Source organism: Convolutriloba macropyga, chromosome 12 (assembly GCF_964194025.1).
Source record: "Convolutriloba macropyga chromosome 12, txConMacr16.3, whole genome shotgun sequence".
NCBI lineage: Eukaryota > Metazoa > Xenacoelomorpha > Acoela > Convolutidae > Convolutriloba > Convolutriloba macropyga.
The window spans coordinates 44,175,240-44,202,944 of record NC_134479.1 but is presented as its reverse complement, the minus strand read 5'-3'; the positions used below and the strand labels follow the sequence as shown (position 1 = coordinate 44,202,944).

The following is a 27,705-nucleotide window of genomic DNA, read 5'->3' as shown; positions in this document are numbered from 1 at the left end:
AGCTATCTCAAATGCATAAAAATATTTAATTCAATACAATTACAAGACCTATTCGGCTGAATCTTCACGTTTTTCTTATTGTTTGCTAAGCTTCATTAATGAACTCCTTAAGCTCAGCATTTAATTCAGTAATCCGTCATTTTTGCGGATCTTTCTTGAGAAACTTTTATCAAAGAGCGACAATTTTATTTTGGTTGATCTTTTTGCTGATAATGTCTCTACAACAAAATACTTCCAAAAATACTTTGCTGCGCGAAACTGACCAACCCAAATTTCAAATTATCAGTCCTCACGAAAATGTTACCATAACGAAGAGAGAAGAGATAGTATGCGGGAAAATGTTGAATCTAACTTATTTTCCCGAAAATAATCCCGATGAAAATCAGCAATTATTTTTCATCGAAAATTCCCATTTTCCGAATTTCAAAGGCCGACAGTTATGTGCATTCGAATCGGCGTTAAGAATTTCGAATTTACCAGTAAAAATAATTCTCCTATCGCCTGTGCTTCATATTGGACACCCTGCTCTTTGCTCCCTAATAGAAGAGTTTTACCCCCAGAAACTGAATTTCTACACGAGTAGCTTGGAAGCTTTATTCGCATATACTCCTCTCGAGGGAATAATTTCGCGGTTGGAATGGACTAACAAAGCTTTCAGGGTTCAGGGATGTGTTTCTTGGAAAATACTTTAAGGAATACAATGTGGTCAGACCCAATCTGGGCTAGTTTTACTCGACTTCAGTGTTTTACACACTTGGTTAAAAGAGAACGAAGTACGTCTACTTCGCGCGCAGAAATAAGTAGCCCTAGCTGTTTATACTTTAAAGTATAAACAGTTAGGGCTACTTATTTCTGCGCGCGAAGTAGACTCTCTTAGTTCCCTTTTAACCAACTGTGTAGTGTAAAACATTGAAGATAAACTTCTATTATAACGGTGGTAATAATATACAACACCGGAGTCAATGGTATCCCGTGCCGAACTACAAGTGTAAATCAGTACTAGGCAATTCTGAATCCAAGTCTTATTTCGTTTTCCAGTACTGGGCAAGTCTTTAAAAAAATCTTACAAGTCTGACAAGTCTTGGCCAACACTTGGGTAACACTTGCAAGTTCATTCCCAAGTCAAAACCAACTTTTCAAAAAATTTCGAGTGAAAATTTCGCATTCAAAAAATTTCGCAATGTGCCACGTGCCACGATTTTGGCATTACTTTTTGAGCACTTTCCCAGGGTACTATAAAATGATGCCGGGGGCATACCAAATTGTATATTAGCACCCCGGGGGTATATTGAGGGTATTTCGGCACTAATTGAGGGTTTTTCAGGTGTTCTGGTCCGTTTTCAGCCATTTTTCAACTGTTTCAGCCCCTAAAATAGTCGAAATCATCAAATTTATGTAATTTTCAGAGAAGCCTTTTTTACATTTTTGACGTTTTTTTCGGCTCTTTTTGACGTTTTTGGGCCTTTTTTGATGTTTTTTCAATCAGTTTTGACGGGTTTTTCGGCTATTAAAACTTGGATTAAGACTTGCCAAGTCATGGCCAAGGCTTGAATTATGACTTGGCAAGTCTTGGCCGAGACTTGGATTAAGACTTGGCCAACTTTTGGTCAAGTCTGACAAGTCTTAAATGCGATATGATCATAGCTCTGGATCAGTACTGATACCTAGACTTGGAATTAGACTTGCCCAGTACTGATATTGACTTGCCGTTCGGTACGGGATACACATAGTGCAACTATATATTAGGCCGACTAGAGTCGGGCGTGCTCACGCTATATAAAAAAGAATAGAGTCTTCTCAATCTCTGATTGGTGGAGAATACACATTCTGTATTTTCGTCTGCTGCAATATATATTTCATAGAAGTAAAGGAATTGAATAAGTGGAATATTGTTGACTTTACTTTCAACCAGTTCGTGAATTAATCTTGGTAAACGGACACCATTCTCATATCTTAAGAGTTCATAAGCTCTTATATATCAAACTCTCTTCTATTCGTGTGAAAACAAGCAAGACTAGGCGAAATTTTTCTTTATTATCCTCCCCTTTTCTAACTGTAGTTGCTCTAAATCTACCCACTAACTCAGTGAGTATATACGTTTTTTACTGCTGTTAGTGCGGAAAATACAGACACGTTACCTTGACTCCAATCCAAGGGGTTGTGAGTTGAATTTGGTAATTAATATTTGTGAAACTTCAATTGGTTGTCTTTAAATGGCGTTGCCGCTCTTTCTGTGACACCCCGTTAATCAATTTGACAATTCAAATTTGAGGGTAAGAGAAAACTACAAGAATGGATAAAACGTGCTCCGAAAGCGCAGATTTAGCTCTTTCGGTGTTTCAATGGCTTACACTACGGACTCAGTCAAAACAATTAACTGGTCGGTTGGTTAAAGAGATCAAGTTACTATTATAAAATCCCTGTTATGGTTGAGTGGGGCACTATAAATTCAACGATGTTGGAAAAAAAAAATCTTGTCGACAATCGGCAAGCAGATTTCGCTTCTATATGACTGAAGATAAAACAATCAGTTTGCTCTGTCTTTTTCTTTCAACATTCAGTTTGCTAATGAGCACCAAAATTGGTCCTCTCTGGAGACGCAAACGCTTTGTTCGTGGCAGATAATAGCATGGTCTCCCAGTTTTTCAGATGGTCAGCTTTACAAAAGAACTCTTCTTATTTTTTCACTCAACCTTACCAACACTTTCAGCAATCGATAAGGCTTCTTATTAGGTTATTAAGTTTTTTCTGTTAACATTAATGAGCTAAACTTTTCAAAAATTACAGAAAACGTCAATAGAAATTTGATTTTCTGGTGGATGTTGAGTGCAGATTACAATAAGAAACCACTTGACATGGCCAAGTCATGGCCAAGGCTTGGATTATGACTTGGCAAGTCTTGGCCGAGACTTGGATTAAGACTTGGCCAACTTTTGGTCAAGTCTGACAAGTCTTAAATGTGATATGATCATAGCTCTGGATCAGTACTGATACCTAGACTTGGAATTAGACTTGCCCAGTACTGATATTGACTTGCCGTTCGGTACGGGATACACATAGTGCAACTATATATTAGGCCGACTAGAGTCGGGCGTGCTCACGCTATATAAAAGAGAATAGAGTCTTCTCAATCTCTGATTGGTGGAGAATACACATTCTGTATTTTCGTCTGCTGCAATATATATTTCATAGAAGTAAAGGTATTGAATAAGTGGAATATTGTTAACTTTACTTTCAACCAGTTGGTGAATTAATCTTGGTAAACGGACACCATTCTCATATCTTAAGAGTTCATAAGCTCCTATATATCAAACTCTCTTCTATTCGTGTGAATACAAGCAAGACTAGGCGAAATTTTTCTTTATTATCCTCCCCTTTTCTAACTGTAGTTGCTCTAAATCTACCCACTAACTCAGTGAGTATATATGTTTTTTACTGCAGTTAGTGCGGAAAATACAGACACGTTACCTTGACTCCAATCCAAGGGGTTGTGAGTTGAATTTGGTAATTAATATTTGTGAAACTTCAATTGGTTGTCTTTAAATGGCGTTGCCGCTCTTTCTGTGAAACCCCGTTAATCAATTTGACAATTCAAATTTGAGGGTAAGAGAAAACTACAAGAATGGATAAAACGTGCTCCAAAAGTGCAGATTTGGCTCTTTCGGTGTTTCAATGGACTCAGTCAAAACAATTAACTGGTCGGTTGGTTAAAGAGATGAAGTTACTGTTATAAAATCCCTGTTATAGTTGAGTGGGCACTCTAAATTCAACGATGTTGGAAAAAAATCTTCTTGTCGATAATCGGCAAGCAGATTTCGCTTCTATATGACTGAAGATAAAACAATCAGTTTGCTCAGTCTTTTTCTTTCAACATTCAGTTTGCTAATGAGCATGCACCAAATTTGGTCCTGTCTGGAGACGCAAACGCTTTGTTCGTGCAGATAATGGCATGGCCTCCCAGTTTTTCAGACTGTCAGCTTTACAAAAGAACTGTTCTTATTTTTTCACTCAACCTTACCAACACTTCAAATCCGAATCTGTATTTTCCACTGATTTCGAATATTTGATATTTTAGATAGGCAACAAATCTCAATACAGGAAATGGCAATCAAACTAATCGAGAAACTAGCCCACTCAAATCCCGCCTCATGTCTTTGGTTGTATTTCATGTGATCGACAATTTTCTTGCGATCCTTACAATAATCTATAAGGCTTGCAATCTATAAGGCTTCTTATAAGTTTTTTCTGTTTACATTAATCAGCTAAACTTTTCAAAAATTACAGAAAACGTCAATAGAAATTTGATTTTCTGGTTGATGTTGAGTGCAGATTACAAAAGAAACCACTTGAAGCTATTATTGAGCCAACATATGCCGCCGAGGCTGGTTTTCACCGTTGTCTTATGTTGAGACCAGAGCTGTTTATTCGCATATAAACTTAACTTGAATTAGCAGGGGTGACATTTCCAGAATTTTTCCCGGCGTTTCCTTTTGCCAGTCAACAAACATTTTGAGCACTTTGACCGATTTAATTGTTTGCTTGTGTCTACAGAGAGAGTCAACCAGTGTTTGCTGCCCTCAAATGTTTGGGGTAGAATACCCATCGCTCAATGAAGAGATCAATAAGATATTTCTTCGATAAATTTTGAAGTATTAAAAAGGTTTTAGGTAACCTTGTTTGCAAAAGTTGTAGCTTATACTTCAGAAGCAGTTCTTACTATTTGAAAATCGGTATTTAAATTTCATTTCATCCCTTGGTCAGTGTTCGAAGTGTATTTTGTTGATCAAAAATCGCACTTGTCGCTTCTTAAAAACGTCTTTTAGGAGCTCTCACAAATATGTTTTTATGTTTGTTTCCGAGCTAACAAGACCGTCGTCTAAATCCCAGCTGCGTTGCTTATAATCTGTACACATTCCATAATTTTCTTATTAAAAAAATGGATCTTTTCTGTTTCGTTCCCCCCCCCCCCCGCAGCTGAATCAGTATAGAGACATTCTGTTTTTAAGGATGGCCAGTACTCTGTTCATGTCCCAAATTACACGGGCCAGTCTTGATCTTTGAGTAAAATATACTGCATGAAAATTAATATGCTCAGCTAAACTCCCGCTAACAAGATTTGTATGCGATTCGAACTTCGGCGTGGGTACTTTTAAATATTAATTTGCGTAGCAAGCCGTACCCACTAAGCTAATTGGGCTTTGTAATAATTGCCTATAAACCAGCTTATATATTAATAGTGTGTATACTACTATAGTAATCATCAGTTATAAGCTACAATAGTATGACATTACTCTGCTCAGACTTAATTTTGGGGTATGCGTAATTTTAGACGGCACAGGATATGTTTAGCCTGTGCCAACTCCGTGGCCTCAATATAATCATAATGAAGAGGAACTGCACATAAAGAAACTTAAAGTATTCTGGAGATGAAATGTTTCAGAACTGAATTAATTTTTTGCAATGTGCTGGCTTGGCGCTGAAATGCTCTGCAACTCAAGTCCGGGCACTAAGGAAAGTTAAGGTAATTTTACCTTGAAAACAACCTAACTCATCTTAACTGTTAAGGTAGATTTGCCGTTCTTTAACTCACCTTAACTAACCTTATTTTTACCTGAACTTTACCTGAAAAGTTAAGGCCTCACTACCTTAAAAAACCTTAAATTTTACTCGAACTTGAAAATTCCTTGAAATTACCTTAAAAATTCCCTTAACTTTGCCTTTACTAAGCACAGAAAATTATGAGTTAGGGTGAAGTTAGGGAAAATTTACCGCCACAGTTAGGGTATTTATATAAGGTAATTTTAAGGGAAGTTAGGGCAACATTAAGGTCTTTGTTAAAGTAGTGAGGCCTTATTTATTTAGGCTGAGAGACAACTGGATTGGAAAGGGGAAGTGGGTCAGTAGGATTGGGAATGTAGTTCTGGGAAAACCTGCGGTAATTAGAGATTTTGAGCTACGGGTGCTTTGCGCCCGAGGCTGAGCCCTAATTGCCAAAAGAATCCCAGAACTATTTTAAAACGTACTAGACTTTCCTGCACAAGGTTTCACATTAGAAAGTTTTGATTGATTTTTGGGATCTATTCTGTTTTGCCCCCCCCAGCTTAGTGAGCATAAATTTTCTATGACCCCCGGGCGCACGTGCTATTTTCTTACATAGTAATGTGCTATGTAACAACAAATAATTTTTAACTGGGGGTCATAAAAACACTGGGTTGGGGGGAACAGAATGGATCCCAAAAATTTGTTGCTCCATGAGTAGGAGTTTCGCGCATTTTTACAAGAAACAGTTCCTCTTGTACTCTCAAATTGCAGCTGAGTGATATGATGAGAGCATCGTTACTGTACAAGTATGGTGGCTTTTACTTTGACAACGATGTGCTGACATTGAAAGACCTGACTGGCATCCGGAACTCTATTGTCATAGACTGGCATTATTCGTGAGTTTATTCAATCACCTATGATACTTTTCAGATTCACTTTTTTAACGTAGCAATGTGGAGATAAAAATATATGTGAGAATAAACAGAAGGGGCCGCTAGAGTGGTTTCTCCACTCTAAAAATTCTTGTTTTAAGAGACATTTTAGACCTGAAATATGAGAAAACTGCAAAGCTACTAGCAACTCTGCTATCTCTTTTGCCATCTGTTGACTAAATTTTTAAAATGGAACTTTTCTTGTATGTTTAAACATTTGATTTTATTTGCTTGTTTGATAGAGCTTACAAATTCTGCTACAAGATCTACTCTTGAGGCCTTTAAAAGAGTGTAATGTCGTTTCAAAGCGTATTGATCTTGCGTTGAATTTAGCGTTGATCTTACATAATTTTGCATTTCTAAGCCTAGATCTTACATTGTTTTGAGTCGAATTTAGCGTTGACCTTACATTTTTTGCGTTCATGTTAGCGTTATTATATAAATCTGCGTCGAATTTGGCGCGGAAATTAGACAATTTTGCGAGTTAACGTAAATTTCTGTTGAAGTTAGCGTTGACCTTACATATTTTATTTTCGGTCAATTTAGCGTTGATAATATATAAATTTGCGTTGAAATCGGCGCTGAGTTTCGACAATTTTGCGTATTTAGCGTAGAGCTTACGTAATTTTGTGTTGAATTTAGATTTGATCTTACATATTTTGGCGTTGAATTTAGCGTTGATATTACATTCTTTGTTGTTGAATTTAGCGTTGATCTTACATAATTTTGCAGTTGTAAGCGTAGACTTTAAATAAGATACACGCTTGAATTTAATTTTTCGTTTTTTAGTGTTTAATATAGCTTTTTGTCTTATTTAAAATCAAAGTTTAAGTAATAAGCTAAGAAAAAAATAAAAAAGTGCAGGCCTAACAAAATCTTAGAAAAAGTTTTGTGTTCGGTTGGCGGGCCGAGGGCAGGAGGGAGGGGTTAACCTTTCAGGTTGTTTTAGATATGAGGGATTTGGGTGGTAGGTTTAAGCGTGGGCGTTTTATGTGGCTGTGCCTAATTCGGACAGGGAGAAGGTTATTGAGAGGTGAGGTGTAGGTAGGGAGGGAGGTGGGTGGTTTTTATTTTTGGGTGGGGCATGATAACAGTGCGTGTGTTGGGGTGGGGAGGGGATTACAGGTAGAGAAGGAATATTTGTAAAAAAAAATTGAAAAACGAAATTGTGATATTTAATTTTTTAAATGAAATGTCTCTTTGCCAGTTTTAGAGCCAGAAACTGATTTTTTTAGATGCACGTTTCCTCCACTGATCCATAATTTCACGAAAAACATTTTCTATAAATCTTTTTTGCGGAAAACCCAAACTGAATTAGCTATAACAATTGGACTAAAAAGTTTCCTAAATTATTTCAATAAAACACTGAAAATCTCAGTTTCATTCTTTTAAGAATTTTTATAATTACCCACAACTACTTATCACCATCCCCGTCCACCCACATACACATAGACATACAAACATCAGTACCTTGCTCCAGCCAAACACAAATACATACCTACACCTCTATCTACCTACGCTTCACCTCAACTCCTCCCTACCCGAATAGGACACCTCAGCCTCATACCCTCACACTTAGAACTACACCATATCCTATATACCACCACCCAAGCTCTACCACAAACGTACTACCCCTCCCCAGATACATTCCTAGTTATCTACTAAGTTGTCCTCCCTTTCTCCTTTCGCCAAGCTACATATCTTTTTTTAGCATAATCTTAAACGTTGAGTTCTATTATGATCAACGCTAAAAAAACCCTGAAATATGTAATATAAAAGTTTTATTTAAGCATGTAAAATAAGAGTTTTATTTATTTAATTTTTGTTGGTTGTATGCTTAGAAACGAAACGTCAAGCTAATTGTAACATCTTCGCTTAAAAATATAAGATCAACGCTAAATTCAACAAAATATTTTGTAAGATCAACGCTAAATTCAGCGCGAAGTTGTGTAGGATCTACGAGTAGAAACGCTTTATTTCAAGAAAGTATACTCCAATTTCTTTGGAATGCAGTGATTAAGAAAATTAGGTTTCTGTGGTAGAGTGGTAGAAGAGGCGAAAAGAGTGCAGAGGTCAGCGGTTCCAGTCTCACAGAGAGAGGTCTAAGCGTTGAAAAGATGCCAGAGCAAGGTTTGGAAACCCGAAAATTACGTAAGATCTATGCTTAAAAGCGCAAAAAATATTAAGATCTACGCCTTGCCAAAATTATTTAAGAGAAGCGGCAACTAGCATCTACAGATAAGAGTGTTCACCATTTTGTCGGTACTTAATTTTTCGTTGAGGAGAATGGCAAAGTTATGTAAGTAATTTGCAACGAAATCTCTTACCGGTCAATACTGTTTGCCGCTTATTTTACAATTTTGTATTGGGCAAATTTTCGCTGCCCGGGTTGACAGACAGCATAGTCGCAAGTGGAATTATTAGAATTGTTAGTGAATGAAATCTTTGCTGTTAGGTGTGTTTGCGTAGAAGTTAGCATCAAAAATCTACTTCCAGATAACACGAAACGGGAGACATAGAATAGGAAACAGCAAACCGCAATGCAAATTTTTGCTGCGGTAAGTTGAAAATTCTCGGAGGCTTCTTTTTTTATGAATTCATTATCCTGTTTCACTTCCGTTGCTTTTCACTTAAAGCAAACAAGAAGAAACTTTCTTCATATAACAAACAAGGCGGCTCGGTGATGTGCGATTGCACATAAGATTCCGACCCCGCTCATCCACAATTTTGGCATAATTGTCTACCAAATGAGGAACAGATGGAAAAACACAAAAAATTCAAGTATTTTTCAAAAAAAAACTGGTGTATGAACGAAAAGATAGCCTCCAAAGCAAATAACTCAGTGGAGTAAAAAATGATGCATTAGATTGTGAGATATGCCGATATTAAGAAAGCGAGCGAAGACGAACGGCAAAATCAAACAACAACAACAACAAACATTAATTACATCAAAAAATTTATGTCCGTTTTAAAAAACAAAACTTAATAACAAAGTCAAAATAGCGTCAGATAAAACTGAAAATATAATAAATAACTTGTACTTCACCAGAAAAAAAATGGTTATTCACCAGTTCATAATAAAGCTTGCTAACAATTAGACAAAAAAGAACAGAAACTTTAAAGTTAGAAAATTCGCTGAAATTTAAAAAAAAAACAATTAATTTCAAAGTAATGAAAACCACTAGGAATCAACTAAAATATCCCATAGGTTTACAATTACCAATGTTTCTATAAAAAGGAATTAAGAACTCTTGGTATTCAATTTTTTATGCAGTTACTAAAAGAACAACAAACAGACAACAAACTAAAAATCAATTAAAACTTGCCAGAAAACGCTTTGGAAGCAGTAAAGCCATACTTTGGCCCCCAAAATATGTTCGATTGCACCTTCGTCGAACACCGATAATGTATTATGTGGCCGCTCAATAATGAAAATAAGCAACAATTAGACAAAGCAGAAAAAAAAGCAAAATTATGTAATACTCGTTTTTTTTCAAAAAAAAATTATTTCCAAAAATCATTAATTACAAAATGAAAAATTTGAATAGGTTCGTCCATTCTTCCTAAGGAAACCCTGACACCTGCAATTATCCAGAATATGTCTTACGTCTACAAAAAGAACGTCAAATATGACAAAAATCAAAAACTAATTCACTTTTTTTTTGTGAAAAACCTGTGTCGAAGCCAGTAAATTCATAACGAATTCTCTTAAAACATTAGATTTTGCGACACCAATCCCTTTTGACGCCTTCCCTTGAAATGTATTATCTGACCTCTCATTAATGAAACTAGTTAACAATTAGACCAAAATGAAAAAAAAAGCAAGATTATGTAATACTTGTTTTTATCGAAAAAAAATTACTTCCAAAGACATGAAAGCCATTAATTACAAATGAAAAGATTGAAAATGTTCGTTTATTTTTCCAAAGGAAGCCCTCGAGACCTGCAATTATCCACCAAAAGTCTTACGTCTACGAAAAGAACGTCAAATATGACAAAAATCGAAAATTAATTTACTTTTTTTTGTGAAAAACCCGTGTCGAAGCCAGTAAAGCCATACTGAATTCTTTAAAAACATTAGATTTTGTTACACCAGTCCCTCTTGACACTTTTTCTTGACAAAAATAATGTCATCTTTAACCTTAAATTAACGAAACCAGGTAACAAACAGACAATAAAAGGAACAAAATTGGGAAGTTGAAATATTTTTTTTCATTTTTTCGAAAACAATTGTTTTCAAAATCATGAAAACCGTTATCTATCTTCTAATATGAGAACATCGGCTCATCTACTCCTCCAGAGAAGCCAGTCAATCCGGTTCATTGTACAGGAAATTAAATACGACTAAAATGACAAAATGAAAACGACGGTTGAAGACAAAATTAAAAATTCAATTAAATTCTTCGAGAAAGTACTGTCGAAGAGGTAAAGAAGCACAATCTATATCTTTAAGGATTTAAATATAATCAATTGTGCGTTATTTTGAACGCGAAAATGTGATATATGAACTGACAATAACGTGATAATTTGTCAAAAATAGAAAACATGAAAAATTGGCAAAAACCTAAAAGCTAAAAAAAAAATGTGAAATCTAGTAGTATCAAAGCAGAACACCATAACTTAAGGCGTAAAACCGCAATGAAAATTAAATTTGAATTCAGCAGAAAGAGGGAGCACTCTTTGATTGCTGACACTAAGCTCAAGTTGACCAAATTAAGAGAAAAATGGAGGCAAAGTTCAATAAGCCATTTTTTATTTTAAAATCAATTATTTTAAAAGTCAAAACGACCATAAGCTTTCAAGCAATCACCTAGATAAATTATTTCGAGTTAATTAGAAAGCCAATAGGATTTATCACTAGTGAGCTTTGATTTGAAATGTTGTGTTATTTAATTAAAATAAAAAAGATCGAATTTTTTTTTAATAAAAAAACGACTGACGACAATCCGAATTGTTTTTGGATTGTAATGGTCCAAGAATGTTACAGAACTAGTCCTGTTAATGTTGATTGTCCATTAGGAACATTTAATTTATGGAATGTCATTGATATAGATATTTTGTTAGTTAAAAAATCAAAAATAAATGCTGCGTTTTTTGATGATCAACGAATAAAGTTAGCAAAAAACGGCAAAGTTTTATTTACAGAGCACTCTCAACGGAAGTTGAAGTGGATTAAGCATCCCTTTCAGTCTACAAAGATTGTGTTAGTATGTGTTTGGGTGTGTACTTCCTGCAAATTTAATCAGAGTGGACTAAAGAAAATTATTTCATGCTGTTTTTGATGAAGAATTCTGAATTTTGTGAAATATTTAGCCAGAATTCTGTGACAAAAAATCAATGAAAATAGCCGACAATATATTTTGTCTTTTTTGTCTTTAAACGTAAAATCAACAACATTTTTTGAAAAATTTTATTAAATTTTATCAAAATTGGCAAAATTTTAGTCAAAAAATTCCGAAAAAAGTGAATGAAATCAATGGAATTCACTCTATTTTCTCGAAAGTTTAAACCTCGATATCTCCCTGTCAAAAACGAAAATCAAAAAAATCTTTTTAATTCCATATTCTACGCTGGACAAGCATTCTAATGATACCAGTCTCAACTCTCTACGATGAATATATCGATCGGCCAAAATTGACTAAACAAAAAAAACCCATTTGAGTATATAGTTCCTCCCCCCCTCAAGAGGGGTCAGAACAAACACTATTGCCCAACCTGCTTATAGATTGAAAACCATTCAAAACACGTTTTAACTCAATTTTTTCTGGAAAGAGACATGTGTTCATGGTGATTGAGCGTTTGCAATTTGGAAACCCCATACACGTGACTTTTTGACATTTTTTTTCCAAATTCTTTCTTTCAAGAGTTTTTTAAGGTGAGAATGGAGAAATTTTATTAAACTTACGCTAGATGCAGTTTCAATTTACCTGATGGGATGTATCAAACTTTTTAGATTTTTCTAATCTAAAATTTTTATAAATATTGAAATGTTTTTTGTAGTTACGCCATATGTACACTCAATTGAATTAATATACTTGATTTTCATTGACATTAGTTTTGTGAAACTTTAACAAACAATTTACGGCGGTAACTGTTGAAGACAATTTTTAGCGCGGCGCTGATTAAATTTTTCTTTTTGATACTGTTCTCTGAAGCGTAATTATGAAACTTTAATGGCTGACTGGAAATGTTTTATATGAGCTCAATGATAAATTTAAAGCGAATGATGCTTTTCGATAATTTTACACGAGATGTTAAACTAAGGGGCGGTGATTCCTGCATTTGACGTTGTTACATGACATAAAGTTCATTACCATTCGTTCAACTTGCTGGTACAAAAATGATTTCAATTCATTTTACAACCTGTCACTGCGTATAAATAATAACTAATAAAGCTCAAATGACTTTGCTGAGTGTTCAACTTCGTTTAGTGAGCAGCTGAAAATTTTAGTATATGTGTTTGTTTGAGTCAATAATGCTCCCCCCGATTACATACATATAGTCCTTAATGATGGCTAATTATCTTGAGTATACTGAATTCTTCACATACATTTGCTTCTAATGACCTTTTTCAGCTTTTTTAACAACAACAACAGCAACAAACTTCTGGTATTTTTGAGGCTCAATTTTTTACGCTTAATTGATGATTTTTCTAACAATTTAAACTTTTGGCTTGGCCAGATCATAAAAAGCGTGCATTTTGACTGATAAAAAAGTGCGTATTATTGTACTCTATTGGTTGTTGTTTTCAAGGATATGTCACGGACGCTTTTCAGTTCCTGGCCAGCATTTCTCCAGTGGAACACGCGTCCTAAATTTGACAAATCATCACTGATGACGTACTAATTTAAGTTTTAGGGTTTGTGAAGAATTGCAAATTCTCGGCAAGTCTTGAGTCAAATCGCGATGACCTAAACTTGTCAATTCTTGATAATTGCGCAGTCAATAAGAAAAGAAGAAGACATTACTTATAGTTAAGGCATTTCAAACTTAACTCAAACTGGTTAAAAATTACAAGTAAAATTATTAAGCTTAGCCAGTTATCTATACAATGAGCATGTGCCAACTTAGAGGTGGCCCATACAGTTATTAGGAAACAATTTCTTTACATTGGGCATAAAGCAAAAGTGGTTGCGACTGGTATGAATGAGCGATATCAGAAAAGCTTTCTTTCTCTTTCAATTGAAATTTAAGGATGTGCTCGAGTTTTCTTGAGCTGACTTTGGAGAAATATGAACGCCTCTCTTTCGTTACCAACCCAAAGTAGAAATACACAAAATAACTGTGATAAAGATAACAAAAGACTTGCCAATTATTTGCCAAGACTTGACTAAAAAATTGTCAAGTCTTAAAATTCAGCTCCAGAATTGCCGATTCTGAAAACTGAAAGAACCTGAGCTTTGATGCAGTACCGATTGAAGACCAGCAATTTTACTGAAACAGTTATGATTAAACCTTGAAAATCAGACCATATAATTTAAATGTAGCTCTTTAGTCATAAACTTTTTGTTTTTCAAAAGTATTTTCTTCAGAAAAGCGTTTGGCATAGTGTGTTAAACAGCCACAAAAAAGCCGAGCACAAACTTTACTGGCAATGCAGTTCGCTATATTTATTATTGAAGTGTTTCACAAACTTTTCCACTTCCAGAGTTAGGAGCACTAGTTCTTTGTGGTTAATTTATAGAGTCCCCCAGTTTTACCCTCGTTTACACGTCCGTTAAACGCTGATAATTCCAAATTGTTCAAACAGTTCGTGAAACTGGCAGAAAAAACTAGGAAATATTTGAGCAAACAATAGTGCGTCACCATAATGCTCAAAAGTTTCTGCTGAGTGGTTCATGTATTCTGATATTGCAAGCTTCAGTGATTAATAATCTCCGCTGATTAATAATTTACATCTTTCAGTAGTAAATGGATTTCAATTACTGAAAATGTTCAAATATTGATATCTACCAGTGATTAAAATTTCTAGTGATTGATATCTTCTTGTGATTGATATTCTACAGTGCATATAAGCCTCCAATAGTGGATATCTTTCAGCCAATGATCACAAAAGGGCTTCCTTTCTTCTAGTGATTGAGATCTTCAGTTTATTGAGATATTTCAATGATTTATCGCGTGGTCGTTAATATTTTCCACTGTCTGATGCTTTCAACAGTTTGATATCCCGAAGTGGTTATAATTCAGTGAGCGATATAATTTTCGAGCGTTTGATGTCATCCCGTGATTGATATTTTCCGGTGTTTTATATCTTCCAGTAATTCATAGTTTAGATTGATTGATAATATTCAGTGATTGATGTATTCGCGTTTTGGACTTCTCCCAGTGAAAATTTTTCCAGTGTTTGATTTTGTCCAATAATTGTTGTTTTCGAATGAATTATATCTTCAGTTATTGATATTTTCCAGTGCTTTCTATCTCCCAGTTTTTGTGGTCTTCCAATGATTGATTTTGCCCTGTGCAGGATATCTTGCAGTTAATGCTATAATCTACTGATTGTCACCTTCCAGTGATTGCATTTTCTCGTCATTGCTATCTTCCAGTGAAGCGCATATTACAGTGATTTATGTGTCACAGTCGTCTCATTAATCTTTTGTTTTTTATTTTATATGTCCCCTTATATCTTCTGTTATATCTTCTCAATATTGATAACATCCAGAGATTGATATCTCTCAGCATTTGGTACTTTTCAACGATTAATATGTTTCAGTGATTTTTATTTCCCAGTTATTAATATTTTTCATGATTGATATTTTCACACAATCACTAGAATATATCGATCACTGAAAAGCATAAACTGTTGAAAGATATCAAAGTTGGAGCACATCAATAATGAGAAGACATTAAACACTGGAAGATATCAATCACAAGAAGATTTCACACACTGAAACATTTCAATCAATGGAAGATGAGAAAAGATATTGATGTCTTTCATTGTTTGATATCTTCCAGTGACTGATGTCTTCAAGAGATTGCTGTCTCATGATTGTTACCTCAAATTGGTTAGAGTCTTCTAATGATTGATTTCTCTAAGTGTTTAAATTCTTAACTGATTGATGTCTCTCAGTGATTTATATCTTACATTGATCGATATATTTCAGTGATTGGTTTCTTTGAGTGACGGATATCTTTCATTGATTGATATCTGCCTGTGATTGACTGCTTCAAGAATCATCCCAATTTTTTCCAAAGATATTCAGATCAAGTTTTGCGAGCAAAAGTTTAATTAGAACTAATTTATAATGATGGTCTTCTGTTAATGTCCATGGAAGTCACTGGAAAGGACGGTTGAAGTTGGTGAAGAATCTTGCAGCAAATCAAAGTTTCAGCAGTTTCAAATTATTGAGAATCACATTCTAAAATGTGCATTATTCAGATTAATGAGTGTTTTTTTATTTAAGATTTTAAATAAAGTTTTCTTACTAAAGCTAAGTTTAAAGATCAAATAGTAAAAGTTGTCTATACAGTCGCATAAACTTACGCGTTTCTAATAATTTTTCTTAGACTGACTGTTTTGCAATTGTTCATTGCCATCGGAATAGTTTTATATTTTCAATGAAGATTGTGATTGTAGTTTCAGGGTCTTGGTTACAAATTGAACTGAGGCAAGATCGGAATTACCTAACTTCAATTGCAGAAAAAACTGACGAACCTTATCTTCGGCTTTATAAATCAAACTAAACTTAATTTTGTAGCGGGTTTAACTTATTTCGTGGGTTAAATTATTATAACAGGCGAAATCGACTTTCTTTCTTCTCCTAAGTTTGCAGTGGAAAAATATAAACCTTTAATTTTGCAAAATCTAATTTTATTGAATCTCCTTTTATGAATGTTTTTTTTCCCTTAAGATGAGCGTTACTGAAATAAAATTCGAAACTCTCCGGCCCAGGTTCCAACATTATAGGTGAGGAGAATACCTGTACTTGCCTTATAAATGTCCTAATTCTACCCTGTAGTATATTCTAGAATTCCGAACACAGAATGTAAGCTTGAGAACCAAGAGACATCAACTACCTTGAACCAGGGTAACATGCACTTTGAAAAAGGCCATCCGTTCCTGCTGGAGTATCTGAAACTCGTGAACAAAGAGTACAAAGATGGGTTGAAATGGACTGCCATTGGACCTCCTCTCATGCACAAAGCAGCGAACCAGTTCTTGGGGCGAAACAGTTCTCTGAAATCGGAGCCAGTCAATAGTATGAATTTTTCTTTGCTCCGAGTATAAGTGAGGTGCAATTTAAGATCTTCACTGCTTTCTGGTTTCATATTAGAGTACTGCTTTTCTAAATGCCGAAAGACAACTGAAATGGAAAGAGGTCAGTAGGTTTGGGATTATAGTTCTGGGGAAACCTACGTCAATTAGAAAGCAGAACTAAGGGTGCATGCGCCCGAGGTTGAGCCCGAACTGTTTTAAAACTTGTTTAGACTAGACTTTCCTGTACAAAATTTAACATTAGGAAATTTTGTTAACCCCCCCCCCCCCATCTTAGTGAGCGTATATCTATTACGACCCCCAGGCGCTTATTTTTAAATAACGTGCTATGCATCAAGGCATATAGTTTGTAATGGGGGGCATAAAAATACGGGGCCGAAACAGAATAGATCCTTTTGTTTATTCGTAATGAGACAACAGCTCGCTTTGAATCTGTCGTGTCGAATTAAAGTTAGATGAATTCCAATTGCCATCTTTTCTCGAAAAAAAGCAAAAGAGAATGGGCCTCTTCCATTATTGTTATACTCGATTACTATTGTATTAGTCAATCGAGTCGCGAATGCTTATCAAACCACTGAGCTAGGGCATTTGCGTCGCGATTGCCAATTATCTTTAGGCTATTTGAATCCTCAACTTTGAATCGGTTATTCGCGGAGCGAATGGCTCAATCTCAATTGAGCAGGTGCATTTGAAAAGTGATTTACTAAAGTTTAATTGAAACTGAATTATAGCGATGCAAATTGGAGAATGACAAAAGAAATTATTAAATTGAAATTGAAAAGGAAAAAAACTTTATTTCACGAGTTAATCACGAAACAGGAAGGACTTAACAAAACATTTACAGTGTGAGCAGACAGTTTCCTGTCTAAAGTATCAACAGACATTAAAGTCGGTTGAAAGCATGGTAATTTGAAATTAACTATCTAAATTAAAGCACCCGCCCTTCAAATAGAAAACATGAAGTAAATACGGTGATGGATATTCTAAGGATAATATCCATCCCGTATGACATTTCCCCCTGTTGGAGAAAAAATTAGTAGATAAAATCAGAAAATTATACTTATTCACCGGTTATAAACATAATAGAACATTAAATAATAAATAAAACATAGAGTTCAAATGGTTTTGAGTTTTAATCTGATTCAAATTTTGCTTGAGTTTCAGCTTCTAAGACCGTCATCTTTCTCGTTAGGTTCGGGTTAGGGTCAATAGTCCATCTCTCTTTGGGGTTCCGTGGTGACACTTCCCCAATAAATGTTGTGTCCGATACGGGAATATCAGCCGAATATCCCTCCGTATTTTGTATTTTCTCAAAAATTGATGTTGTAGACTTTTTCTGTTTCTTTAAAGTCCTTTTGCTTCTCCGCACTGATGACGTATCCGAGTCCGATGTATCGCTCAACGTCATTTGTCTTTTTCCTTTACGTTCTTTACGCAATATCGGTGTTGGCTGTTGTGGTGAAGCAACTTGTGACGCGGATGGTCCGGATGTGCTGGGATTGTTCGGCGGCGCTGCGAGTGGCACAGAAGGGCTAAAGTGAAGGATTTGTGTTAAATCCGGTTGATTTGTAAAGGCGTCATCATGTTCTGGGTTGGGTTTTGGAATCCTCATTTTTAGTGCTTGTGCGACATTAGTCGTCGTTGAAATGCAAGATCTACCCTATGAAATAACACTGACATCTTCAGCTGGTTTTTTATTTCGCTTGATTTTCTTACTTCCTAAGTCTTTTCGGATAAGATCTCTCCTTTGGGTCGTTATTTTTTGTTCGAGCGTTTTCTCGGAAATTTTCTTGGGTCTACGTTCAATTTTTTGGCCCAACTCCCTATCTCGTCGTTCCAAATTTCGCAATGTCGGAGTTTCTTACGCGCACTTCTTGTCGCTTTGGTTCTTTGATAACGCTTGTAGTTGGACTTATCTTCCCAACTGTACTGCCAGGGGCGAGAACTTCATACAAACCATCTAATTTCTTTTTCTGGCGTTGGCTCTCATGGTTTTTGCGCGCAACTTTCACCTGGACACTACGTTCGCTACACGGAATTGGTCGTGCTACCCCTTCCGACCATATGAGCCGCGATTCGCCATCCTTCATTTTTTCTTGCTCTTTTTGCTCTCGATTGTTCGCTGCACAAATTACTTTTTCGATTTCAGTATCGGAACATAAGGCCGTGTCTGCCCACTGCTCTTCTGTCAGATAGGATCTGCCAGGAATTGTGTCTTCATCTAAATAATGTTGAATTATTTTATTATAATTCAAATTTTTATTATTCGATTTAGTGGTGATGTTTTAAATTGGTGTATTGCATGTTCTACCAAAATTTGCCTCGAATGGTGTGATATCTTTTGTTTTCTGTTTTGATATTCTTAATCGTTGTATAATTGCATGTAGTGATTGTTCTAAATTAAATTTTTTATTTAATTGTGTTTTCAAACATGATAATTGCCGTTTAGTTGTCTGATTAGGACGTTCTACTAGTCCTATTGCCCGATGGTCATTTGCGGGTGCATATATAGGCGTAATAATATTTTCTGTGCTAAATGTTTCCAACTTTTTCCCCCGTAAAACAACTAGCTTGATCTAAGCTTATAGTTCTGGGTACCCCGTGATTATATATGTACTTACTTAGAAATTTAATTACATTTGTGCCTGAAGCGTTATTTACTATTTCAGCTGTAGGGTATTTTGAATATCTATCTACGCTTATAAAAAAATACTGCTCTATGCCTTTTTCGTTATGTTTTGGCCCAACAAAATCTATTTGGATTTCGTCATTTGGTTCTATACATTTTGGTAAAAGCGTCCATTTGCAGTGCGGAATCACTGATTTTAAGTTCTTACCGACTTCCGCGCAGGCTTTGCACTCTCTGGCTTTCGCCAGTATTTTCTGATGGATATTTGGCCACCAAACATTTTGTGCTAGCGACATCATAGCAAAGCTCCCAGGGTGCGTTGAGTGGATATCTTCTAATACTGCGTCCTTGATTGCTTTCGGTTTTGCAATCCGTTCGTCCGGAAAAATGCACCCATGTTTCACACTAAGATCCCGCCAGTAGGAATAGATGTATGGGCTAATTTCTTTCAATGTGTCCGGGTCATCTCTGAGCACACAGTCGCGGCCCTCTTTCAAAATTGCATCTTTCCCGGTGAGTGTTGGTAGTAGTTTTTTACTGAAGACTTTATTGAGGGTATCGTTGAAACGCAAGTCCTCTGCTGTATCGAGTAGGCAGATTGGGGGAGTGTATCAGAAGGGGTTGTTTCCGTGTTGGAAGAAGTATTTGTTGCCGGCGTTGAGGTTGTGGTGTCTGAGAAGGTGACTCGAGCCCTCGTCGGGGTAGCTTTATTTATCTTTGATCGTGGCATTTTAACGATTGAATTGACGGTGTTGTTTTGATTGGATTTTAATCTGAGTGAGTTTTGGGCAAAAAGCGAGTTATGTTTCTTTGGGCTGTATTTATACTCAGGAATTTTTATATTCGCCCCGAATTTGACATATTTGTGTTGCTTACTTGATCTAATACCAATTATGGGCTCTATTTGGTTTACTTGTTTAAATTGTTCACATTTTTTATTGTCTGACTTTAGCAGTGTTTTTGCAGTAAATTTGTTAATGGAATGTGAATTATTTGCTGAATGATTATTGGGTACAAATCGCGAGTTTGCAATTTTAGAAGGCATTTGCGACGCGAATGGTTTAGTTATATACGGATTAACTGTTGAATTTGAGTGTTAATTGCGGCGCGAATGGTAATAACTTTCTCCAATGTAGTTATTGTGATGCAACTGGTTTAGCATTAAATTGCGGATTATAATTTAATGATATAGGCATTTGCGGTGCGATTAACTGATTTGAATGATAAGAGGGTAAATGTACCTTTAATATGCTATTAAGTTTTTGTGTAGTGTTTTGTTTATTTTGAATTAGATGTTTCATTGAATCACAAATTTTAGATATTGTTGCTACTACGAAATTTTCGTCATCTGTGAAAACTTTTTTAGCTTTTGCGAATGGATTCCTGGATATATAATCCATCAGGCCCATTTTTGCTCCCGGCATGTGTTCAATTGTGAAGTTGTATGGAAGTAATCGGTCAATCCATCTAGAAAGTCGACTATTGTAAGATTTATTTGATCTGTGCATTTTTAATATGGATAGTAGTGCACTATGATCTGTTATTACAGTGATGTTTTTTCCGTACAGATAATAGTTAAAGTAGTCAATGGACCAAACTGTCCCCAAAAATTCTAACTCATTTACACTGTAACGTTCTTCATTTGGATTTAGAAATCGCGACGCGAATGCTATTGGTTTTCAATTCAGGTGTGTTTCGTTCAGGTGCTGCTCCCAACCCAGAACGTGATGCATCACTTTTAACTCTGACGTCTAATTTCGGATTATAGTTACTATCTTCCGTACTGGCAGCAATTTTCTCCTTTATTAAGTGAAAATGTTTAATATGTTCTTCTGTCCAAATAAATTTTGGGGATTTTTTGAGAAGTGGTCTAAGTGAATGACATAGTTGCGCTAGTTGTGCTATAAATTTACCAATGAAATGTACTGACCCGAGGAAGGATCTTAAACGTTTTCGTGTTGATGGTGGTGTTATTGATAGAATCGCTGCAGTTTTATTTTCAAGTGGTGATTTGCCAGTTTGGGTAAATTTTTACCCCAGCCATTCAATATCCGTTTTTTGTAAAATGACATTTTTGGAGATTAATTATCAAATTGTCTTCATCTAACTTTTTTAAACACTTTGTGACATATGCTATATGGTCGGCTTCAGGACTTGTGCTAACTACTATTATGTCATCTAGGAAACAATAGTTGTTTTGTAGACCTATCAGTGTATATTCCATTGCTTTTTGAAATTCTGCCGGCATGTCAGTGAGACCGTAGAATCCTATTTTAAATCTATAAGTGCCAGTAAATTCACCACAAAAAATATTAAAATTACAGTGTTTCGCAATATCTTTGTGCAATTGTAATTGACTATAGGCATATTTGAGATCTAGAGTTGAAAAATATGCTTGTTGACCGTTTTGAGTGTTTGTAAAGTGTTGTGAGATTGTGTCTATTCACAAGTCAATGTTAGGCATTTGGTATTTATTTTTGTGTATCTTTATTTAATACTTTAGAGTCTAATGCTAATTTGATTGATCTTTCTTAACTGTGATCACAATTGGAGATATGAAATGTTCGTCTGAGCAACTCGATAAATTTTCGATGTGGCCTTCATTCTGTAGACCTTCTAATTCCGCCGTAACCCTGGATTGTAGATTAATGGGAACTCGTCGACCTTTTTGGTGCTTTGCTGTAAACTTTTGATAAAATTTTAATTTCGCTACATGTGTCTTTGAGAGGCCAATTCTTGAAACTAAATGAGGAAATTGTGCCGCGATTGTTTTTTTGAAATTACATGTAGAATTATTAATATTATTAACACAATTACCATTCTCTGGTTGTTGCTGTTGGACAATTGCAAGACCAAGACTATTGAAAAGATCTCTCCCGATGATGATTTTCTGACCGTCCTCCACAATTGTTAGGCGGGCATCTTTGCATGTCAAGTTATTGTATGTCACCTTTGTCTCGAGATGTCCAAGGAGTTTGATTGGCTCGTTTGAGAAAGATTTTAGTTCCCTACTCTCTTTTGTAGTGATCCATTTTGAAGATGCTTAAGTTCGAAGTATTCGGTTTGCTAGCGTCTTCGTGATGAGACTAACTACACTTCCAGAGTCAATCATTGCGTTTGCTTTTACTTCTCCAAATTGGATTTTTGCATTTAAGGGTTCCAGTTAATGAGCCGAATCGCAAGCGATGGCCGCCACATAGTTATCAGAGTCGTTACATATTAAATAGTTATACCGCAAGAGACGGCCGCCAGATAGTTATCAGAGTCGTTATATAATATTTAGTTATATAATTAACGGATTCTTCATCATCACTTTTTTCAGCAGTTTTATCAGTTTGATTGACATTTGTTTGTGGAGGTTTAGGCGTCTTTCCTTGTAATCTTTTTGTTTCTCTGCATTTCTTCGAGAAGTGTTCAATTATATCCCAATTATTGCACTTTTTGCCATTCTCGGGGCAAATTTGTTGATGGTTGTGGCTCTATCGTTGGCCACAATTTTTTACAAACACTCGTGTAGTGATAGTTTTGGTGTACAGATGGGTAGCGTGTGAAGTCCTTGCAAGCTGGTTGGTAATTCGCGATTGAGAGTAATTGAGAGTTTGAAAAGTGTTAACAGCATTGACAGAGTTTGTAGTTAGAGCCAAGTTTTGATTTATCTTTTGTTGATTTCGTGCCCCCATTTCCATTTGAATTGCCACCTCGAGTGCTTTAGTAGGCTCAACAGTCTCGTTTAGCAATTCTTTTTGAGTCTCATTATCCATCATGTTCAGTATAAATGCATCCCGAATAAGGGTAGTTTCTTCATTTCCTAAACTACAGTTTTCTGCTTGCTCGATTAGACGACCGTAAAAATTTTCAACAGATTCGCCCCTTTTGTTGTTTAGACGAAAAGAAGACAAAGCGGTCATACGTGATGTTTCTAATTTTAGTGAAAGTTTCCTCCATTGTACGCCAGAGTTCTTTGAATGGTTCTTTCTCAATTTGAAAATGGGGGTTTTTACTTTTAAAAATACGGCGTCCTTCAGTTCCAATACTTAAATACAGTAATGATACTGACTTTTTTTCGCAAATTCCCCACGGCTTATCTCCACACAAAGTGCCAACTTCATCGATCTTTTTCAATCGATTCTGCCAATTTACTTTGAGTTGCTGATTGCGAACTTTGCGGTCCCTTTCCGTTGCTTGTGTATGGTTCTCCACTGGTTCTTCGTATGTCGGTTCGGGTGGGTATGTGACAGTAGCCGGTGGTTCTTTCAGCAAGAGTGCGAGTTGTATCCCTTCTTTTGCCAAAAATGCTAGCTTCCATTGCTGTGTCCACTTGTCCCACGTCAGAGGTGGGGTAGCAGTTGGTTTCTCCCAAAATGCGTCAACGTGAAGGGGCGTCTTTTTAGATTCAGCTGCTGACTGCGCCATGTTATACTCGATTACTATTGTATTAGTCAACCGAGTCGCAAATGCTTATCAAAAGACTGAGCTAGGGTGATTGCGTCGCGATTGCCAATTATCTTTAGGCTATTTGAATCCTCAACTTTGAATCGGTTGTTCGCGGAGCGAATGGCTCAATCTCAATTGAGCAGGCGTATTTGAAAAGTGATTTCCTAAAGTTAAATTGAAACTGAATTATAGCGATGCAAATTGGAGAATGACAAAAGAAATTATTAAATTGAAATTGAAAAGGAAAAAAAAATTATTTCACGAGTTAATCACGAAACAGGAAGGACTTAACAAAACGTTTACAGTGTGAACAGACAGTTTCCTGTCTAAAGTGTCAACAGACATTAAAGTGGGTTGAAAGCATGATGAACTGAATTTAAGTAACTAAATTAAAGCACCTGCCCTTCAAATTGAAAACATGAACTAAATACGGTGATGGATATCTGAGGACAATATCCATCCCGTATGACAATTATAATACCCCCCCAATGAAATTATATTCGACAAAATAGTATATTTACCATGATTGAGGGGCTATAGGTTATCTGTCCACTAAGCTGGGGGGGGGGGGGGGCTATAATGGTATAATGGGAAAGACCCAAAAGAATTTAATCGAGAGTACAGATAGAATTCATGCCAGGGCATCATGACACAAAGACCTGTGACCGCTAATATTTATGTTCTAACATATTCATAGCACAGTTGAAATGTTAGGCAGCATAGCTATTAATTCTTGATGAAATCATAAGTTTTTAGGGACAGCTCTGCTTACAATACTTCTGTATTAACAGATGTGGAAATCATTTGTGTCTGTTAATTTAAACACTAGAGATCTTCTCTACGCTTCAGAGGGAGTCGAATCTTTTCCGTTCGCGACCCCATCCCTCCCTCCCCTCCCTCCCGAGCACGTTATGTGCCCCCAGTTACAGAACACGCTCCATTACATAGCTCCATAAATCAACACGCTCCATTACAGAACACGCTCAAACCAATACAATAAAACATGGCACGTGCGTGGGGGTGGGGGGGGGGGGTGGGTGGGGTGCAAATAATGTTCACCCACTCAGCGGGGGGATAAATATATAAATATAGAGTAATATGCCCGTAGCGAACTCCAAGTCCAAATCAGTACTGGGCAATTCTTAATACAAGACTTGGACAAATACTTAATTGCCAAGTCTTGACGGAGACTTGGATTAAAACTTGCCAAGTCTTGGTTAAGACTTGCACAAGACTGACAAGTCTGAAAAGTTTTATGATCATAGCCCTTGATCAGTACTGATACCTAGACTTGAAATTAGGATTTGCCCAGTACTGATATGGACTTGAGGTTAAGTACGGGTAGAGTAACAAGAAAACCATCTTTTGTAATGTGTATAGATCAAGTTCCAATCAGGCATTTTTTGAAAAAAAAATCTGAACAAGAAATTTTTGAGCAAGAGTTTACCTTTTTTCAATTGATGAAAGTCTGTTAAGATCAAGTGAATGTAGATTGAGATCCACAGTTGTTGTTCAGCTTGAAATCCCACTGGAAAACAGCTCAAAAGCTAAGCATTCAAATTCTGACTGAAAAATTGTTTAGGAAGGGGGCATGTCATGCTTCAAAAAGAAGCACGTGAAGAAATAGCTCTCTCTCCTAGCTAAAAATTTTTCACGCTTGGATTTTTTGTTCTCTTTCAAAAGAGGGCATGAACAATATATCAAATCCCTTTTTTCTCCGCTCTCCGAATTCGATCACTGAAATAATTTTTTCAAACCTCATTCACAACCTGAGCTTCCGGTTCCTTTGGTCGCTCACTTCAAAAAACAGAAAACCAAAATGCCCCTTCGAGTGGTGAAAAGTATTACGGTAAATTAGTGGAACAAAATTGGATTGGAATCTGTTCTGTCGTCCCCCCCCCCCCCCCCCAGCTTAGTGAGCACAAATTTTTTTATGACCCCCAGGCGCACGTGCTCTTTTCTTACATAGTAAAGTGTTATATAACAACATATAACTTGTAACTGGGGGTCATAAAAAACACTGGGGGGCGAAACAGAATAGATCCCAAAATTCTTACGATGCAATGGATAAACATTTAGATTTGTGTTGTCTCAGAAGCGCGTATGGAGTGAACAAAATTATTTCCAGAGATTTTATTTCCGTTGGCAGAAAAGAAATGTTGCATCCAAACGACAAAAAAAATTCAACCTCATAAGCAAGTTTTGGTTTGTCTTGATTGTTAGAAATTTGCAGAAAATATGAGACAATCATAGCTATTTTTAAACATTTCTATTAACTCTAAATAATTTTATTAATTCTTCTAATAACTAAATTGATTGAAATCTTTATATTTCAGCCCCCAATTTTACAATCTTCCCATCATTCGTATTTCGTATTTATATGCCTCGGTTACCTCCACCATCTCCGAAACTGTTCGGTTCCGATGTGAACAGTTCTGTGTATGAGGATTTCATGAGATGCAGCTACCTCTTACATCTCTCAGGACCGCTGAAGCATTTGAAGATTGATGGAAACCCTAGACACGATATTTACTCTTATCTGGGACCAAAAATTTGCCCGATTTCTATCTCTCACCTGAAATTGTTCTGAATTATTTAAACTTTTTACCCAGGGCCAAAATTATCCAGTATGGTGGGTCGGTGGGCGTGCTTCGCGCGTGTTGCGGCAGCGCCGCGATAACCGACCCCCAATTTCCGGATTACATCCCACAGTGCATGAGAGGCATGGCCGTGCAGCTGTCCACAAATGTGTTTAAGATGATATTGGGCTATCTATAATGTAAGCCAAGCAATATTGTGGTAACGCATAGAATAAATGCAAAAAGTTTGATCATGTACGCACGAAAGTCTGGAAATGAACGCAAGAATAGTCTGACGAAGGCACGAAGGTCTAATTATTTTGGGCATAAGTGGAAATTTTTTGCTCGTCTCTGATTAGAAAATAAGTCGCACATTTAATCTATTCAAGAATAGCTCCTTTTGCAGGGGGGTTCCTCTATTTTGCCTCGCTACTTTTCCCCAGCCCTATAGTCAAATTATAATAGATAATACGTAAATATTTACAAATTTCAGTACTGGTGAGAGATCTTTCAAAATATTTGAATATAAAATAATATTTGTAATATATTTATTGTGCAAATGTTCTTCATAATTTGTTAATTATGAAAACATAAGTTGTAAATATATTGATGCAGAAATTGTTTTCAAACTTTTTAACGGACAAATGAAACTTATCTTAGCTGTTCGTTTTGTCACTGTATCTAACGATTCGGCAGAAAACTAATAAAGACTGTGTGAAATTGAATAGATAGAGTTTAGGAGCGAATTAAAATCAAAAACGGTAAAAAAAGGTCTTGTGCATCCCGAGTTTCTATGATTTCATACAAGCATAATAAACGTTTCCACTTTTTTCATGCCATACAGTTTTAGTATGGCCTTTCTTTGGAACCAAAAAAATCTTTGATGCACTGCCATAATGGGGGATTTTTTCACCATGTTGTACTGAAAAACAGATCTCCTGGGTCAATTCGAATGGTTAACTTGTAAGGACTTGAACCTACCCTGAGTGTTTTAGAAGGCTGTGCATCGCCAAGGTTCTTACAAGTTAACCTTTTTATTTACAAATTTAACCACTGAAAGTTAACCATTCAAATCACACGGTTTTTGCAAGTTAAAAATTAGGCTCAAATTATAAGTTCTTAAATAATTATTTGGAACTCATTTCCGTACAAGATATCCTTTCTGCTTGTACTATAGCAAAAAAATGATAAAACGTTACATGATATGAATCTTTCGATCAGCAGAGAAATAATCAATCGGTCTTGAAAATTTTTTTTTCTGGCTATTTTGTTCAGTCATAAAATACAAATAAATAAGTGCGTCGAGGTCTAGCATTTTAAAACTCATATGCTAAACAACACTTGATTAGTACACGGTAAATGATAGAATGCTAAGCT

At 36.0% G+C, this 27,705-nt stretch overlaps 1 protein-coding gene across 2 annotated transcripts; it reads left to right on the top strand.

Annotated features, from left to right (window-relative positions):
• The first annotated feature begins 3 nt into the window (after positions 1-3).
• LOC142350638 (uncharacterized) lies at positions 4-26,378 on the top strand. 2 transcript variants are annotated; one of them, XM_075402544.1, is made up of 4 exons: positions 4-659; positions 6,313-6,437; positions 16,440-16,669; positions 26,086-26,378. In XM_075402544.1, the coding sequence occupies exons 1-4, from the start codon at positions 99-101 to the stop codon at positions 26,337-26,339; spliced, it is 1,170 nt and encodes a 389-aa protein (XP_075258659.1). In that variant the 5' UTR covers positions 4-98; the 3' UTR covers positions 26,340-26,378. The 2 variants fall into 2 exon arrangements, with proteins under 2 accessions (XP_075258659.1, XP_075258660.1); XM_075402545.1 differs by lacking the exon at positions 4-659 and having other exon boundaries at positions 6,276-6,437.
• The last annotated feature ends 1,327 nt before the right edge of the window (positions 26,379-27,705 follow it).